The following is a 21,201-nucleotide window of genomic DNA, read 5'->3' on the forward strand; positions in this document are numbered from 1 at the left end:
TCCTGGGATTCTGACCTCGCGAATTCCTTCGGGACCGAAACGAAATTCCGAAGAACTCTGTGTGGAAATACCACGTATATTCCGCGTTAGGATTTCGCCACTCGTAAAATCGAACAGCCTGCTGGAATTATACCGTGAATAGCTTTGGATTAGAACGTTTCGAGTTCGTGAAATTTCTCCTGGTTTTTTAATAATTTTATATACTTTTTTAGGTATTCGCGAATTCGAGATGAACGAGAAGAAGAATGAATTAAAATTGTAAATGTTGGAATATTTCAATTTTTTTTTTTTTTATAAGAATGAAAACTTAAAAATATTTTATGCATTATCGTAATAAAAAGTTTAGGAGATGAATCTTTCAATTTTGCCCCATTTCTAACAGTTTTATATTGGAAACAAATAAGAAAGTGAAGAAAATATAGAACTAAATCAATCTTTTGATCAACTTTTTGAATATTCTATATAAATATAAATATAACTATATATCATCATTTTTCTATATCTTTAACTCTCTAAACAATTATAAATAATATTCATAATAATAATAATAATAATAATAATAAAAGTATTAAGTTAATTCGTTCGTCACATTTGAAAATAAGATCGTTTGAATAGGATTTGAAAAAGGCGACGCAAATGGTATTATGAAAGAATACCTGATTTCGTTCACAATATTTCCCGTCGTAATCTGCGCCGGGTACTTCAGTTAAATACATTACGCTCTCCCGACAAGGTTTTTCTTTTGTCTCGAGGCACCTCAGCGTGGAGGTTCTACCGTGAACAATTTATGGCTTAAAAAAGGAAGGGTGCCACCCTTCGAAAGAGACGAGGACATCTATATCGAAACTAGACGCTGGCTTTTTCTTCTCCTTCCCACGTTCCTCAAGGGTCAAACTTCTTGTAAACCATAAAGAGGATTCCCAGTCATTAGACCGTTTCGTTAAAAGATACCTCTTACTTCTTTCATCTCTTCGTCTTTTCATTTGACTTTAACTCGCAATACTTCCTTTAATTGTATCGTGAGATGAGAATCGAGCGAGGAAAAATAGGGAAATTTAGAATTGTTCGAGAATTCAATCCCCTAATTTTCTTTTACATTTTTGTAAGAAATATATATATCATCGTAGAATTTCATTTGAAAATCTTACCAATTTTTTTATCGAAAAATTAATTACAATTTATTAATTAATTACCTTGATAACAATTTTCATAAAATTCTTCTTCGCGAACTTCGAGTTTTTGGAATGCTGATACCGATAAAAATTTGACAAGACTTCCTCGAGAAAAATATAATTTCGATCCCGATGGAGGATTTTCCATCCGAAATATGCTGAATCGATTGAAACAGCGGAACAAGGTGGAAAAGTCTTTCGATTGGCAGAAAATCCGGGGCACGGGGACGCAGCTCCTGTGATTTTGTCGTTCCCCAACCACCATAGATCACCGTGTCGCGGCAATTGAGTTAGGAAGGAAGGAACCAGTTCGGCAAACACTCCTTCTCCCTCTCCCTCTCTCTTTCTTTCTTTCCATCTCTCTTTTCTTTCTCAACTTGCTCCCTCTTAACCATGAAATTTATGGCTTAAAAAACTCCCGGACGGGCGAGTCGTTCGCTTTATCTGTAATGTACTGATCTTGCCTTTGTCGAGGAAAGCGACCCTTGCTTGCCACTCCTTGGACCATGCCTGGACCAACGATCTGGATACGAGATCCACTCCTGCCTCTCCCCTCCCGATTTCGGTGCACAGGGGTAAGCCACCCTGCACCACTCATGATTTATATCGACGAGAAAGACGGGACGCGCAAAATAGAGCGGATAGAGGGACGCGTGGAAGGGAGATGGTGCAGGAACGAGAAATCAACCGTAACCTTCAAGACCCGGAGAGCAACTCGTACCACAGTTTTGATAAGGGTCTATGAATCGCGAAATCCTGTCGGAGGCACTGGCCCAACAGCTGGCTTACGTGAGAACTAATCGTTGCAGGGATTATTGACGTGGAAGAGTAGAGAATAACGATGAAATATGATTAATAAAGATGTTTTGGAATTGGAATTAAAGTTCGAGGATCTTAAGGTTCGACGAATCTAAAAAGATATTTTAAAAGATTCGTGTAATTTCGATTTGTTTAATTCTGAATACGATGATTCGTCGAATAATTTCTATCGAAAATGTAAAATCGATGTAAAAATGTTAGCAAGTGGATAAATCGTAGTATAATTTCTTCGACTTCGGTTCAGTCGAGGAAAGAAACTGCAAGATTCCAGGGAATGCGTAGAAAACGTGAACGAACATTACGAGGCATGTTCCTCCTTCCTATCTACATCTTCAAGAAGGCTGTTTTAAGTTTTCCAAAGGCGTTCAACGCCCAAGGAAGTTGAAGTACGAAGTTCTGAGTATACTTTGGAGAGGAGGGGGATCTTTGGAAAGGAGACATCGGCGAAGAGACTGGGCAGTTTCGTGGATGGATCGAACGGTTGTCGTCTCAAGGCGAGCAATCACTTAGGCAAATATTCACGCGCGAATGCATCCTCAGCATGTGGGTTTCTGCCACATTGGAGGACGTGTGGGTCATAGGGGTCCTAATTGGGGTACCGTTGCCACGCATTCTCTCCCAAGATCGATACCATCTACTCCTTTGTAGTCCAATGTTGTTTAGGGCTTATTGTGCCCCACGTGTGTACTTCGCTTTGATCGATGTTTCTGGATGCCGTGAACGCGAGCAAAATTACGCGAGGAAAATACCGAATGTTTGTGAATGAGAAAAATTTTGACAGTTCTTTATCAACGTTATCGATGGAAGATCAAAATTGCACGAAGAAGAAAAGAAGAGAATTCGTGGCAGGCAAATTACACTTTACTAATTGTTTCGTACATCGTATCTTGGCATACGAATAGGTTAGGCAAAGCGACAAAACGCGTTTGGTTTTAGAAGTTCTTCCCTCAAAGAAGGGGGAACCGAAGAAAACGGAGATGAAGGAACTGTCCGATTAAGTCTAATGAACGATGGTCGCCTAGTGAACGCTTCAAAGAAGACGCAGACACCAAACGATTCATCAGGATACACAGGGCTCAAACCATGAGGCTTTTGCGGTTCGGCCTTCTTGAGGTTCGACCAGAAAGTTCACCCTTAGAACCGGTATCCGGCTCCTTAAACCTGACCTCTTCAGGTAAGCGTGATTCCTTTGATGATATCTCTCGCTATCGATGAAGAAAAGGGTACCGTCTTAGTTCGGATAGATCTCTCTCAAAAGAGAGAGATTCTGCTAAGACGTCAGCTAACTCGATTGCTTTCTCAGAAACGATAACCCTTCCCTTTCGATGTCATTTATTATCCAAATTAATGTTCCACGAATTCAATAAATAATTTGTATCGTAATTTATACATATCTGTATATCTTTTAAAATTAAACTGATATATATATAATTAAACCAAACATATATATATATTCCGCGATAAAATGATTGACATAACACGATAAAAAAAGGGAATCAGATTCAAATTCAATGAAAAAAAATACACACGAAAAATTTTTCTATTCTCAAACAACAAAACTTCGTTTATACATCTCATCTTCACTGATGTTAAATTTGTAGGAAAAATGTAAAGCTACTAAAGTTCAATCTTCTCCTACGTTAAATATTAGAAAGGATAATTAGAAATCGTATGGTTCATCGCAAGGGATCTTTAACGCATCTGTCGGGTAAGATAGCAGCGATTACTTATGCGACCCGTGCCCTCTCTAGCCAGAAGCTTCCTTCGCGCTCCCCTTCTCCTTCTCCCTCCCTCCCCCTCCCCCTCTTGTCGAGATGTAAAGGACGTGGGATGCAGGTGGAAGTACAAGAGGGGGTGAACGCAAGTTAACGCGAACATATAAATTAGCAGGACATCTTAGCAGGCCGCTTGCAACTTAGTCACGTAGCGGGTTTAAACTTGACAAGAGGTGGATCCTACGATGGGAAGCGCGCGCCACCCCTTCGCAGCTATCACCCCGTCACCTGGCCCCTTTCGCAGCTTCAATAGGTGCCAGGAGGAAAAGCTGGTAATCACCCTAATTTCCAACCACAATCTGTGCCGTACAAGCCAACTTCGCGGCTAAGACGGCCTTCTTTTATCGGGAGCCGTTATCCAGAAGATTAGAATCGATTTACACGCGTGAAAGCGTGACCGTTTGAAGAGAACGAGAAAAAAAATTATGCTATTTTTGTTTAAATTTGTCAAAAAATTTAATCAGGATGATTCATGGAAGAGTGTGTCAAATAATATAACATATATTTGTCTGAAAGATTTTTGACATTCGAGCAACATCCAAGTATGATAAAAAAAAAAAGAAGAATAAAAGAATTGATTAAATTCCAATCGATTGCCTCGAGAAACAAATAAATAAAATTATTGTTTAAATCGTTAAGAAAGAAACTTCGTTAAGAAGAAGGACAAGTTCCCTTGCCACATTTGATCGAAATATAAGGGGTAAATATAAATCACGACGATAATGTATCTTAGGAAGCTTGATTTCAAACGATCCAGGTGGTAATCCCGCAACTGATGAAGAGTAGCCGGAGGCGAATCGCTGCTCGGTCTTATGTTAACGCAGGAATACGTCGATAACGGGGTATGGGGGTACACGTTACCCTTCGGGAAAGCCTCGAACTTTCGATTTATGGGCCGTCGTCCCAAGGGATCCCCACGCTAGTCCCCTGGATGCGGTCAAAGTGACAGGGTGGGCGATTAGGTGCACAATACTCCGCAACAGTCCGAAACAGCATCTGCGCCGTTCATTGATCACGCTCTCGGCACCGAGGACTGAAAGTCCGTGGAAGGACGCAGAGAAATTGAGAGAAATAGCGTGGGAGAAGGTTATGATGGGATCACGTTTGATTCTCGAAAGAGGGGATGACAACGATGGTCAAAGGGTGATGACAAGGCGTCCTCCTTCGTTTTCAAACTCCTTTATACACGATCCAGACTCTTCCTTCTGGAAGCGAAACCGTGTTCTCTGTTTTCCTCATCTTTCACCCCTCCTCTGCTAATTCATTTTTGATAAGTTCACTTTCTTATGCCTGGTTTTTATTCATTTCACGTTGGACGTAATCGTTGATAAAAGCTGTTTACGCTATATACGTGTACAGATTAATCCATTTGTTAAGTGTATCCGTCTTCGAGTGGAAGATCGTGTTTAGAGTTCGTTGTTTAACTTGAGATTACTCGAGGGGAAGATTTGATTCGCGAAATGCTTCTACGAATGTACACGCGTTCAGCTTCGATGATATCATTCGAAGATATTTTCTGTGAAATATGTCGAAAAAAGAGATTCGAAGAGATCAATAATAAGATCTCTTTATTTTGATTTTATCCTCGACAAAGTTTCAGCTATATCCTAAACTGAACAATCATATTAATCACAACTTGGTATGCCAATGATTAATGCCACTTGTTATTAGAATAACGCTTGAAGACGTTTCTCGAGACGTTAATAAATGAAGTACAAATTATTCCCCTTGATCATTGACGATTAATCGTGTCGTTACAAATATTGCATCAAATATAACGCAACGAATCAAGTTTCCAGATGCATATACGGGGAACTAAAGCATCTGGGGAATACCATCGTTAATATAAATGGTCACAGAGACAATGTTTTCTTATAATTAATGAGAAGGATATTCAGAATGGACCGGTGTACCGCCTCGAGGAGTGAAAGGGTACAGCTAAGAACGTAAGGGCTACCTTCTAAACTCCGTAAGCATTCCAGAAATTCTCTCTCTGCGTCTATCTCTCGTCTTTCGTCAGCGGGAATGCCAGTGGCGTTATTGGCCACGTTTATCATCCTCTTCGCAGGACACTCGTGAAATCTTTGTGCCCCGGTAAACTGTTAACCATCAAACCATCCCAAGATCTTCTAAATAAAGCTCCTTGGCAGAGCTCGGGCGTGAAGAAAACATGTAGTTCATCACCGAATCTCTGGTAATTCAATATGTCTTAACCGGCAAAAACCGTTGGCCAATCTCGAGCGCGAAAGCGCCACGAAACGGGGGACATCGAGAATTTACCGACACGAGCGAAGATATATATATATAACGGAGGAAAGATTTTAGATAAATCAACTAAACGTTGTAATAATGGGACGTAAGCAGAGATTTACGATATCGACGGACGAGAGGATTTACGGGCCAATAGAAATAATCCAATCCGTACAATATTCGACTCGTGGATACGTTTCGTTCCGGGGTAAAATTTTTTTCCTCTCCCTTTTCCTCTTCCTTATCCTCGATCTTCTCTCGTTCTCTCTCTCTCCTCGTTTTCGGCTTTTTACATGCTTCCCCCTTGGCCTTCTGTCTAACGGAGCTTCCTATCTCCGCGAAATTGCACGCCGGTCGAATTTAATTATGTCTGGAATTCGGCGCTAATTAAGTTTGATCGAACGAATCCGCGGTGTTTGTTACTGAGTTTGGCCCGCAATGCTTACGAAACAAGGGTACAAGCCGGTGCTGGCATAATACAAATTAAATTACCCTCTATGCCGGTCAGCTACCGAAATTCTACGGCGAACTCGTCTCGCTGTATTCTTTCTTTTCCCGTGGTCTCGAGCAAAAACCGTTTGCAAAGAAATCGGGCGAAATGGGAAATATGCAAAGTATTTGTCAATTAGTCCACGTTCACGCAGTTGACCGGTTCACGCAGGTTATTGAATTATTATTATTTACGAGACGAATCGAGTGCGAGCTGATAAAAAATTCTGGTCTAATCTCTGATGCCAGGTTGACGTTCAATCCACCATACACCATGGATTTGTTCATAGTGACGACCGCAATTTTTTTTATTGACTCTTTCGGGAAGAACAAATATGCAGTGAGTTATGGAGGTCAGGGGGAAAAGGGAGTTGGAGGTAACAGCGACACCCTCGGGCGCGGTAGGTTTACCCCCTGATTGGATGAATATTAAATTCTGGTCACCGGCAAACAACCACCGCCCACGACCTGCTTGCTTCTTCCGTTACGACGATTGAAATATGTATCCGGCGTAAAGTCAAACACATCGGCCAAGTGCATGGCTCGTGCTACGTGGCACGAATTTACTGACACGCAGTTTTTGATAAAAAAAAAAAAAAAGAAGAAAAAAAAATGCAATCGAACTGAGAAAGCCAAAACTTGAGAAAGAAAGGTATCTCAGATCGTATCGAAGTGAATGTTAAAGTGAAATTAACGATGGAAATTTAATCCCTGGAACGAATCAAAAGATAACGAAGAAAATGATTCTTACTTCTACGAGAATTGGTAATTGTTCACGATGAAACGAGACTTTCGAAGGAATGCAATTTTGTTTCCGCGTGAGAGGATAATCATTAATCGTCGATGAGGAACGATTATTCACGACGATGAGGTAGCAATTATGTCAGAAAAGATATAGAAAAATACAAGGAAACGCGTAATGCTATTATAATCTATCCGTTGATAAATTTACATCTTTTGTTTAAAACGATATAAAAATTAAACGTTTATTTTTCGATACAGAGACAAGTAATAATTTAAATTACATCGAATGCAATTCTTTCTCGAGGATGACACGATACTTTCGAAAGAATGTAAATTATCTTTTGCGATTCCCTTCCATCGAAAATCATCGTCGATCGCCTTCGTAAGCGACACGAAGACGAGGCGGCAATTATCGTGGAGAAATTAAGGGCGAACGGAAGATACGCGAAGGAGAAGGGAGGGCGAGGTCTTGACAGAACAGCCGTATTTCGGCAAGAAGGGTGGTACGCTTAATTTCATAGACGTGGCGCATGGGGCCATGCAAGCAAGAACAATCGAGCCCGGGAGCGTGTGCGATGGGAGGTTGGCCAAGGGTAGGCCCTACGTACTCCGAAGGGATAATTACAATAAGCAACCCTCGCTGGCCTTACCTCATCATTGATCTAAGAAATCCGCTGGCGTAATTTACCAGAAATTTCACGGTGGATGAAACGGATGTAATGTAAGGGAACAGCGAGGAAATTTTTTATTCTATTCCTGCCAATATTGTTTCTTTAAAAATCGTTTCGTATTCTCAATATTGACAACATCGTGTCAGATTTTACTTCATAGATTGATATTTTATAGACGTATATTTTATAGAACGTAGGAAGAATTGTAATTTCATTATTATTATCTATCACGTACGTTGAGATTAAGCAAATTTACAACACGAATGAATTGAACGTTTTATTTCGGCTATATTATTCTATATATTTGAAAAGATATAGCCTTCTATCGTTCTATATTGTATCACACTTTAAACCAGACCGATTCGACTTAAACCCTTCAATCCCCCTCCCCTTCCCGTTATTCCGTGAAACCGTTTATTCGATTTCAGCAAAAGGGTAAATCCCCATAATTCTTCCGCGTACACGCAAAACACGGCCGCCCCGATATATACTTTCTGTAACGAGCGCATCAGAAAGTACAAACTTAACGGCGCGTCGCGCCACGATAAAACATCGGCGAATTCGCGCGATTGAATTACAGTTTAATTAACTCGCGGGCAATTAAGGCCCTGCACCGGCGTATCCGCCACCCCCGCCACACCCCTTCCTCAAACAGGGCCGCCACCGTCGCCATCCACCTAAAATGAAACCGTTTCCGCCCGTTTCCGTCGAATCCCGTGCATCCGCGAGCCCGACCGTTTCAAGCTGCAAGTTTCGAGGGTACTCGCGATTTCATCGGAAACTTTTCCACGCTTCAATCGTTTCTTTTTTGCTGTCCCTCCTTCACCCCTCCTCACCACCACCACCCACCCCTTATCTCTACCTTCCCGCGCTCGCTTTCGTTCCCTCTCGACTGCGTCTCGCGAGCGCAGGTGCATGCAGGCCGATAATCGAGAGGGAAATTGCGTTCTCTCGTTCGGTCAATTAAAAGGAATCGGGCTTTTTGTAATAATCGGGCTCGATTTAATACGATATCGTTTTGGTTTCGCTGATTTTATTATGCAAATTGATACTATTATGCAAATTAATTGTTTAACGTTTAAAGTTTGAGAGAAACTAATTATATACTCGGGAGGGTATATTTCATAAGACGATAAATTAGTAGTAAGTAGAATAAGATGTTTATGATCAGTCACTGCTCTATTGAGAATAAACTGTAATATCTTTGAGAAGGAAACAGCATCTTGCTTCTTCGTTTCCTTCATTTTTTTTTTCTTTTTTCGTTATAAATATTATTTTCTACGTATTTCGATCTTTTTAAAATTGAATAGAAACTGTTAATATCTCTTTTCATTTCAAAAGTTGAAGGAGAAAATGTTTCTAATTCGATTCGCGAACAGTTAACAATAGTACGGCTCGTCCAGCGAAACCGAAACCGTTCACAATAGAACACTAATCCGCTATCACATATGCAAGCATCCTAGTAACATGTAGTCACTATACACGGTACACTTAGCCGACGGGAAGCCGTAACTGCCGCGTAGGCGGCCGATTTAACGACGAGTGAATAATTATGGGGCTTTACGGTCCGATGCAGGAGAGGTTTGGCGAATGGAAGAGCAGTACTATGCTCGTAGTTATATTTATGAGCCGACGATGACGGCACGTACGAACACAATTTCACTCGTAGAATCGACGGCGAAACTGTTGCTAATCGAGACGTGGCGCTTGATTCCTATTGCCCCTTTTGAACGGACCAATAATCTCGTTGTCTGGTGGAGAAAAATTTAAAAAAAAAAAAAAAAAATACCATCGCCATTATCTCGGATCGTAAAGTAGAGAAAAGGCTTTAGATCCCTAGAGGACGATCCTGGATCCAAATATCGCATTACGGTCGATCGCGGTCGTTCGAGAGACAAAACTATTCCTCGACGATCGTTTGATGGCACCGCGGGAGAAGACGCGTGCCACGGCGCAATAACACCCATCGAAGAACGTTGCGATCGTTAATGCTCAATGAAACACCCCCGACCCTCGATTCATCGCGACACTCGAAGGGGATGAACGCCTCCCCGAAAGAGACACTATCCTGTGCCATTCCTGCCGATTTTATCGCTGCTCGCCCCCATCATTCGGTGGCAAAGGAAACTGGGGAGGGGGGGATATCGAAATTTTTAACCTCGTTTAACGATCGAATATATTATGGGAAGAATATTTGCAATATGACGATATTTGTAATACGGAATAATAGACAAAGTTCCAAGGATGCAAATTATTTTCGAAAGTAATAACCTCATTTAAATTTGATCACGGAGAGCTTATGTAGAAATTTTACTAGATAACGTACTTAAGTAGAAAGTAATTAAATGGAATTTGTAATTAACTTGATCGGAGAGGGGAAGAAAAAAAAACGCTTTCTACATCGGGGTTTCTATTCCAACTACTTTAAATACACTAATCAATTACTTAATTAATTTAATAGTGAGAATAATTTACAGCGAAGACAGACTCCCTGTTGGTATGGAAATGGCTTAAATTCTAACGTACGATTCTGTGTACCCTATCCCACAGTTAGGATTAAACGGAAAGTGGGAGCTAGATAAGTTCGTTTCTCGGGTGCGAGCATTTATAATTAAATGGCGTTGTTACTTATTACATCGAAGTTCGCGAAGAAGCAGGAACAGGGAGATTGTTAGGCTGTGGTTACTCGGATAATCTTCTTCATAATGTATAACGGTAAATGAAGCGATATCTACTTCTCCATACCGTCTCTTTTTAGCAAAAATACATCGCTTAAGAATTCAGAGATAGACTTTATATATAATATATAACATACACAGTACAATAAAATAATTTAAAAAAAAATTACAAAATAAAAAAAAAATATCAATCTTCCATTCAGCCATTTATTTAAAATTTTAAAATACGCAATCATCATTTCTCTTCTCTTCTTTATTTCAAAAACAAATTATTACGACATGATTAAGATTTTTTTTTTTAATGAAAATATATAAAGATGAATTTTATTTTTTTTACACAATTGAACGAACGATCGAAAGATTCGAAACCTAATCGATGCTTTCTGTCGAATCGCTTCCTGTTTCTTTCGCGGTTTGAAAAAAAATTTCACGACCTGCTTTCACCCGGTTCCGCTTATTAACTAAGTCGCGTTCTATCGCGCGTAGCGACATAAGTCGTGGCGCTGTCGGAAAAGTCGATATCGAAAGGCACGGAGGGGGCAGGTGGCGCGCGGGGGTGGCGTGCGTCGCAAGGGTGTCGAACGCCCAGGTCTCGTGACAAATAGAAGCTTTGTGCCGCGACAATGGGGAGTTTATTTCCGGGCCGGCTGGGGCTACAATGTAGGCACTATACTGTAATTAAATTCCCAAACCCAAGGATTCGGAGGTTATAGAGGACCAGAAGGAGGAATAGAGCGAGGGGGTGAGAGAGCGAGACGGACAGTGAATTTTCGGCTAGTAGTAGAGGAGGAAGAAGGAGGTGGGGAAAAGCAGAACCTTAGCATATTGCATACTGACCGGTCCGCAGCAACGGTTCGGGTTTCTCGTGGCTGACGCCATATTGTTTGCTCTATGTTCATTCCTTCCAATCTACCCACCTTCCCTTCCACATGCTCGGCTTAAGCTTGGCCCAAGATGAAACGAATTCCACCTACGAATATCTTTGTCGACGCGGGCATTGTGATCGGGAGATTAGTCCTATTAGTCTAGTAGTTTCGTTTCCTTTGGATCTCCGACTAGAGAAGCTATTTTCTAGATCGATACGAGGAAGGATGGAAGGATGGAATCTCGATAGTAATCGATTTTTCGCGAATTTGAATTAAACGGAATAAACATTGTTTGAAGAAAACGAATTTTTTTAAAAGTTCGTCAATTTTATATTCCAATGTAGGATATTAAAAAAACTTGTTCTAAATTTCTTTCTATTATTTTCATTTGAAATAGAAAATATCGTGTAATGTAATTAATATAATTAAGCACGTTCTTCTATGGAAAATATATAAGATTACACCCTCTTTTATTTAGATGATAAATACAGAAATGAAGCAAAAATAGGAATTGAATTATGAAGAATCGATTCTTGAGACTCGAAGAATCAATTATATCGAAAGAGCAAAGAATATATATAAACGCCTCCCCGAAAAGGGGGAGTTCTTCGCGTAATCTGTATTGGAAGTGCTAACTAAAGTATTAGACGGTTCATTTTCGAAGGAAGGGAGCGATGTTTGACAATAACGAATAAGAAAAGTGGAAGTTTTCGACTTCCGGAGGGATGTTTGATGTTTCGTCTGATCAAACTTGATGATTTGTATTAAAGCAACGCGACTACGTATAATATAGATTGAAAATAAACTAACGTTAAATGCAACAGTTAAAAATAAATTGCAACTAGAAAAATTTGCGATTAATTATTATAACAAACGAATATATATTTCATATTCCCCGATCCAACACATTTTTCTTCCTACAGTCAAATAAGTATTTGTGTAATGATAAGCTACTAACTTCGACATTTAATCCCTTTCGTTCTTCGGTCGGCGGTTTAAGCATTACATCACGCGAAAAGTACATCTTTCTCCGGCGTTCCGTTTCAATCGGAGTTAATAACTTAATCGCGACGTGCCGAACCCCCGACGTTCGTTCCCAGAGTTTCTTAAGGAGGACAACATCGCCAGGATCACGCGTCCCCGCGAAACAGAAATAGCGTTTTAATGCAGGACAAACACTTCGTATAGGTGTCTGACGAACATCGTCCTAGGAAAAGAGTAAGAGAGAAACGGAAAGTACGTGTACGTGTCTGTACATGAGAGAGAAAGAAAGAGAGAGGAAGAGAGAGATGAAACGAGCCGCGGAAAGGTCGGAAGAATAAGAGAGCAAGAGGGAGAAGAGTGTAGGCGGAGAAAGAGAAGCGGACGAAAACGTTCGTGCACGGGTTGTCAGGGCGGGGTTGGCTAAAATGAAAGTTGGAACCACGGCTTGCCGCAGCAAATCCGGCTTGATTAAAACACCGTAGGAGGAATCCCTTACCCCTTTAGCCACCAGCTACGTCCCCATACCGCCCTCCCCCCCAGACCCCCACCTCGCGTTTATTTCGACCTTCTTCGGTCGCCAAGGAGCGCGCCAACGTATAATCTTAATGCAGTCTTATACGAAGCGGAACGAGCCTATATTTCATTATAACCCCGCAGTCCTTCCGGAGCCCTTCGCGTGCAACCCTTTCCATTTCGACTACTATAAGCGCGAGACCGACCGGGATTTCGCTTCGAGATATCGTTCCGCGGAAAAGGGGTCCTCTTGCCCTCTATCTCTCTCTCTCTCTTTCTCCCTCTTCGATATCGGCAAACCAGATAGAAAACCGGAGGGTGCTACGGTTTGGAAATAGGAAGAGGAAGACAGGGCTGGGAATAAGGGGTGTAAGTATCGAAACGACGACATTGGCCAAAGTGCCTCGGTGGAATGCTTTCCCTAATCTTTTCCCCATCCTGACGAAAAACTACTACCGACCCCATCGGAATTATAACCCGTGATCGCGTTTGATAATAAAGATGGCCGCTAAATCAGCAAACGGGGAATGGTGGAGATCGATGAAGCGAGCTCGAGTTGATTAACTTAATCGAGAAATTAATAAAAATTCGATTGAGTTATTAAGATTAGGATTTTCGATAATTTCAATGGAAAATTAATTTGAAACTTAGAATTTTGCTTGTTTTATATATGCGATGTAACGAAATGTAATTATTTTATTTCCCCATGTTAAAATGTGAAGTCGGTGACAATGGTCAATAGCGTTACCGACAGACGACGAGGGAAGTCTATCTTCGAGTTCAAGCTCGAGGGGTAAAAAGGGGATGTATTTACGACGTTACAATACCCCGCGGGCTAATCCTCGCCTGAAGCTCTGCCTAGGTCCAATCGACCCTTTTCCTTATTCTAAACGTCGAGATTCCGAAGCAAGAATACAGAAATTTGAATGAGATAAGCTTCTTCCTTCGAATAAAGTATTAAGAGAGAAAATTAATAATAAAAATTTAATGAAAGAAAAAAAAAAACCTCATCGTTTTCGATCAAATCTATATTACAAATTTATACTTCGAATATAATAAAAATTAATAAAGACACGGTTAAAAATTCCTGATGCATCGACAAGAAGGTGCAAAATTTTATTAAGAGCCGCTCGAAAGGCAAATTGCTTGTCAACGATCTCTTTATAATGCGAACTTTAGAGCCCTTGTCCAACAGAACACCTTACTCGACCTGCCTTTCTTTCTCGAGGCCTAATTGACACGATTTTTATAAACTCCCCTCTGGTTACGGAGGGTTAAGCCTTCTTTTGTACTCCCGCTAACACTTTCAGCCTCAGACCCTTCTGCAAAAGTCCCTTTGTAGTTAGAGTGTAAGAGTGTGATGATATTGGTGCACAATTATGATTTTCATCCCGTGCAAAAATGTTCAAACCAAAGAAGAAGCTTTATGCTACAGCATAAACGACAATGATACGTGAATGACGTATGATATTATTTCTATATACTTCAACCCTCGACATTTCAAAATACTAAATAAAACGTAAAAAAGAAACGTGTATAAAAAGTATATACGAAACGTGAATGTAATTTTTTCCATTCATTGAAAAAAATGAAAAATTTTAAGTTAAAAAGTTTTCACTTAATTAAAATTTTAATTAAAAGAATCTGAATAAAATAAATAACGCATTTCGAAATAAATAAAGGTAAATTTTAATCAAAATTATTATTATAAGAATAACATTCTGAAAATAAAATGAATTGACATCTGAATGTATTTAGATATTTAAATTAGCTCGATACATCAGAGCACAAAGAACTAAAAATCTAGGTAGAAACAAAACGAATGATCAAAAGACAATTCGATTTATTTTTAAGCCTATTCACCCCAAAGGGGTGCGTTTTAATGGCAACATCGTTCCCTATTGGTTTTATAGGTTACGAGAACTTCAAATTGAGAGTCACTGACGTAAATATAGGTACAGGGGTGAAAACAGGGTGCGCATTCCAAAGCCTTGGATCTAGGTATCCTCGCGCATTCATTCATAAAAATTCACTCAACCGCGTGGCTACTCCCACCGAGAGAATTAGAGGGTTCGCTCCAACCCCGATCAGTATGACAGCTCGACAAAGTTAAAGGGTACTGTGCCTCGTCTTTTCAGCTCTCCACCAAAGCGAACGATCGCTAATTCCGTCTTGGTTGGATAGAAATATTTTTATAGCTGTACAATTTTTTTCATAATATTAATTAGTAAGAGTTTACATTTAGAAAATTGAAATTTTAATTGCATGAAAATTAAGAAGAGAGACTCATTTTGTTATAGAACTAACAATGTTTTTAAAAATAATATTTTATTGTATAAATAGAATAGAAATGATAAAAAAGAATTTTAAAAAAATTTTCAAGCTATAACGATTCTTTTTTTTATTACTATTCATAATCGTAATAGTAACCCTAATGATCCTGACTTTCCGGGGAAAATTTTGCCATTGATATTCTATTATATATATATATATATAAATTATATTATTTTCATTTTTATATTAAGTAATTAAGCATTGATATAATTTAATTTACCTTATAAAGTTTTATTCAAGAATCACGCAAATCGAGAAGCGGAGGAAAGTAATACTGGTGGCACCATCTATGGTCGTTTTCTCCAAATTCAAGCAACGCAACGTTTTATTTCTATTGATTTTTAAAAGTCTATACTTTTATTGTATCTATACTAAATTGTTGAAACAAACAATTTATCAACTACTAAACCAAATATCTAATTCGTCGTTAAATAAAAAATTTCTAAATTAAATAAAAAATAATTTAAATCTAATGTTTTAACAATAATTTTTTTTATATGTAAGATGCTTATATAATGATTAAAAAATGACTATTTATATTAAATATTATTGCAAATGATATTATTTTATCATTGAATTATCGATAATTAATATAAATAATATTTCTATTTAAATAAAATTTAATTTTAAAAAATTTACTCATAAAGTAAAATAATTGTTTCTAGAAATAGAAAACCTTTTTTTCTTTAATCTACATCATACAGCATCAATTTTTACTTATAGTTCTTACGAAATCCCTTACCCTCTTTCCGTTATGCACGCCGTTGGTTAAATAGCTAACTTTGCACAACTATCCCAATAGATTATCATTATTGTGGAGGAAAGCTCTGATTTATGCAATTATCATAAATTCAGTTCCACCCCTTACCTTACGTATGCTTAAGACGCTCCAACCATGGTTGGAATCATGATTCCATTCATAAGACATTTCAATAGCAAATTATTTTCTCGTAAAGCACGTACATTTCCTCTAAAAAGTTATTCAAAAAATTCAAATAAAAATAATATCCGTAAAATAAGTTATTTTTCTATCTCATTGAAAAATCAAATGCATTATGACAAAAATGTATTTTTCTTCAATATTAAAAAATATCCCAAATCGTTTTTTTTTAATGTTAAAAAAAAAATTTATTTATATAACTTGAAAAATTTAATAGCAATAATAAAATAAAATAGCAATAATATAATATATTTGTCAAATCTTTAACAAATATGAAAGTGTGAATATAGACTTACTTAATATTATATACAATTATAATTATTATATTTATAATTAATATAATAATATGAAAGGTTTTAATTTTAAATATTTTGAATAAATTTTTTAATTCAATTTTTTTATCAAACATTATTTTTGAATTTTTTAAATCAAACATTAATCGGTATTTTTAAAATCTTTATCATCGTTTTTGAATATTCATTCCAACTAACTTACAATTTGTCGATAACAGATTATTTTCCCCACAGTAATCTACTTTACCGATAAACCTTGACTTTGTCGGTATATTACTGAAACGAAGCATTCTCAACTATGAACCATTGTTGATAAGAATGTACTGTCGGTAATAATTTCCTTCTTCAAATATTTTTAATATTTTATTCAAAATTTTATATTTTATTTATTATCATCAAATTGAAGCTCATCTAATTAAAGCTGATAATATATGAAACATCTTATTCTTAATGCAATGAAATATTTGATTATCGACTGAGAATCAAATGGTAGTGTCTGACTAAAGCGGCATTTACTACTGATTGGTAATATTCTATTCTACTTTCTATTTTGGAAGATATTAAATATAAAATTGCGAACATTAATAAACAATTTACATGATACAATAATTTTGTATACCAATGGAATTAATCAAAGAAAAATTGCAATAAAAATATTTAAATTTATCAATAATATATTGTTTTAAAGATTATTCTTACTGTATTCTTTACTGTCTCAGAAAATTTTTATAACATTATCATAAGTAGTTTTTAACAGAAAAATCTATAACGTCAGATTTAAGCATCGAACGTACAAACCATTTTGTACGGTTAGAGGAAATTCCTTTTCTCTCCAATTACGCGGTTCAAACTTTGGAAACTTTGTCGACGAATCTCGGTGGGAAAAGGTTTGAAACTCCTCGAGAAACTTTAAAAATCGTTATTTTACAGGAAAGCCGAAGCTTCCCCTACCAAGTTACGTGAATCCCTTCTTCATGACTCTCTGCCAGATAAAATAGAATGGAAAAGTAACAAAAGAATAATCATAATCAATTGCAATAAAAACTTTTTCAATCAACCAAAACCAAGATATTTTTTACATATATTTAAAATTATATAAAATAATTTCATTTTATACATATATAGATCATTTAAATAATAATCTTTGAAAAATACAATAGTAAATAATATTCTTATAAAACATAAGAATAAGTTGTAATTACAAAATATTGATAATCTTAAAATTTCACTTTAAAAAATAAAATATACAATAATAAGAAATATACAAACATTTCTATTTAAATAATTTATACATGAGTTTTAATGAATTTAATTAATTAATAGAATTCATGAGATTAAATTTGCAAAAGAAAAGAAATTTATAAAATAATACAACTATATAATAAAATAATTATTCAATATTCAAATCATGTTATATATTAATATTTCATGAATCAAATATGCCAAAATGAAATTATTAAAATTAAAATAGGATTCTAATAAAATTCTAAAAATTATTTTTAAGAAAGATATCCTGATAATCATAATATATCATATAATGAAAATTAAGTTAAAAATTATTTATTCCGTTGTTACGTAAATTCGAGCATCTAGATTTATACGAGTAATAACAAAGTGCCGAATGATCGATAAAAAAATCACGATAAAGTAAAACGTCAGCAATTTGTGCTGTTACGATGGTTTCACTTTACGTTTTTCGTCAATCCCATTTTTTTTTTTTTTTTTTTTACGAACAAAAGTTTAATCGCTACTCTATTCATTCTGTACGTATGAACGAGTTTAATGTTACAAATAATTAAAACTGAGCTCCGTAATAACAAAGGACAAACCACATGGAACATTACAACATTCGTGAAGAATAGATTAAACATATTATCTTACATTTTAGCGACATTTAAATATTTTATTCCACTATTATTACAATACAATGGATTCTAATAACTGCTGCATATTCTTAAAATAAAACTCTCATTGTGCCAAGTATTAAGCATTATTCGCAAATGAGAAAGCAAAAATACATTTTTTACGTTCCTTGAAGAAAAATTAATTTTAAATTTAAAAATGTATGATTATTTCAATTAATATTTGGGCATCGTGGAAAAATTATTGAAAAAAAAAAAAAAAACTTCAAAAAATAACTTTTAAACAACCAATCTTATACGAGATCAGAAAAATTTTCGAAGAAACTTCAAACGGTCGCATCTCTGTCATTAAACTTTTAAACTTCGTTACTTATACTTTTACGAGACATTATAGGACAAATGACTTGTAGAATTTTAATTATAAGTTTCATAATGAAGAACGCGCAACGTCGGGAAAGGTTATGAAAATGATCCGCTACTTCTTAGTACTTAAATAGTGGAAGTAATTAATTTTATATTTAATTATATCTCTCGGATCCTCGTTAAAACACGTCGTAAGTGAATTTTTAACGCAGATTCAATTTTAATTTCGCAACTCTTCAAAGGATTGTTAACGCAGCGAGGAGAAAAAAAGAAGAAGAAAGTAATTGATCTTTATGTTCTTGCAAATTGAATGACAACAAAAGATTTTTTATAACTTATTCATGCTTCACTTACCTTTTTCGGAGAGGGATGCAGCACAGTCACCGGGACCTGTCGAGGGGTTGGAATAAGTGGCGTTTGGGTCGACTCCTTCACAGAATATAACGGTAATTTTGTCTCTCTGTTGCTTGGCAGCTCTAGTAAATGCTGTATAGAATGGTTTTGCCTCGTCTTCTTTGACGCCATTCTATCGCAGAAAAAGAAAAAGAAAAATCGAACCATTAACGACACTATTAATGCTCGATATTTAAGCATCTGGTACATTAGTAAACAGGACATCAAATGCTAATAACATAATTACCGTATGAATTATTTGTTATATAGATATTAATTGCATAACGAAATTTATGGATGGTTTCAATAATGAATAATGAAGAGATGTCAAAGAGTATTCGTTACAATTGCTGTAAATCTGATCGATATAATATAAATTTCCATATTTGTTATTTATATTAAAAAAATAATAATAATAAAATTCCCAATAATTCGGTCAATTTGCATGGAACGCGTGCAAATAAAATTTTAAAAAATACACGTGATATTACATGTAATATTTCCACCAGGTCAAATGGTATAAATATAAATTATAAATGTTATGATTGTATCAAGGGATATCCAAATTTGGACATAACGGTGTGCGTAGATCCCTTTTTCCAGCAGCGTCGTGAAACTGGATATCGGATAAAACTTTCGCATTTAACTTTTCCGTCCTGTAGGGGAAATGGCCAACAAAGCTCATCACCGGAAACTTTTCCGAGACAAAGAGGGGTGAACAGGAGGAGAACGAGATAGAAGATGACGCGCGCCGCGACGCTGACCACGATATAAACCTATACTCTATATCACCATCTCTATATCAACGTTTACACCCGTGATCGCGCTCAAACTCTCCGTATATAGATGTCCGTATTTTTTATTATTATAATCTATTATAATATCGAATATATTATAATATATAATATCGAATGAATATTAAACTTTTCGCGAGAGCAATCGTATCAAATTCAAATGTCTCACCGTTAAAAATAATAATAGATATCGTCGAATTCTCATTTTGTTCTAATAAAAGAAAATCAAGACAAAGAAATCTTCCAAAGAAAGTTAAATATTATTTGACAAACAATATCGGATCCAAAATCGAAGTTAGTCAAAAATAAATTATTCTCTGGCACTCTCTTCATAAATTCATTCACTTTTTTCTTATGTATGAAAATGTTCTAATCAAAAGTATTCACGACGAACGGAAGAGAGATGATTTTTTATTACAATGGTTGAAACTTATTTTCCTTAAATCACTCGAGTGAACGACTTACTTTTGTCATCATCGTAAACGGTTTTCAAATTATAAAACACTCGAAGAAAGAATACGGAATTGCGCAAAGCGCGGGACACGAGCAAAAAGTGATGCCTTTCAATGATTTAAACTGGAGGACATCGCGACGAGCGTGTGTATGTGCGTTTAAAGTTGACTGCACGTGCTGGTTGAGGATCGCTCGGCGCGCTTGTCAGCTACCACCGGGAATGGTGGGGTAACTCACCCCTGTAGCCGCCGCGAAAGTTTGTTCTCTTGTGTGTTTACGCACGCGCCAGATCGTGCACACACGGCCGACCAAGTGCACTTATAGCAACGCACGATGTCGGCGAGCATTACGACCGTGACCTTACCGACCACACCGAATTGAAATCGAAAAACTGGAAGGAGCGTTGAGGCCAATTGGATTCATTACGATTATCCATTCCTCGTATTGGATTTCGATCTTATTTAGTATGCAATATCGTTTTTTATCAAATCGATATCTTTTTTTATAGAGTAATGAAAGAGACTGTTACCATATTTGCATTAAACGTTGTAAAATAAAAATTTGAAATGAATTTTTCTCTGGTATATAGATGTATATTTTTTTTTCTGATACAGATTAATATATATGTACAAATTTGATGATCAAAAATAAAATTTGTTCATTTTAATGGTAATGAATACAAGTAGATAAATGATAGAAATTTGTTTTACATGTAAAAATAAGAAAAGCATATAGAATATTATTTTTTTTAACTTCGTTTACAAAAGAATTAAATTGGAAAATTTATCGAATATATATATATATATAT

The 21,201-nt window shown here is 36.6% G+C and overlaps 1 protein-coding gene across 1 annotated transcript in view; it reads right to left on the reverse strand.

Moving 5' to 3' along the window:
• The window catches only part of LOC102675044, a 302,188-nt gene that overhangs the window by 272,437 nt on the left and 8,550 nt on the right, over positions 1–21,201 (reverse strand). The window contains exon 2 of the mRNA XM_031510487.1: positions 19,108–19,279. Coding sequence (XP_031366347.1) covers positions 19,108–19,278 — 171 coding nt within the window. The 5' untranslated portion in view covers position 19,279. The remainder of the gene's footprint in view (positions 1–19,107; positions 19,280–21,201) is intronic.

The sequence above is a fragment of the Apis dorsata genome, unplaced genomic scaffold (genome assembly GCF_000469605.1).
Source record: "Apis dorsata unplaced genomic scaffold, Apis dorsata 1.3 scaffold_231, whole genome shotgun sequence".
NCBI classification, from domain to species: domain Eukaryota; kingdom Metazoa; phylum Arthropoda; class Insecta; order Hymenoptera; family Apidae; genus Apis; species Apis dorsata.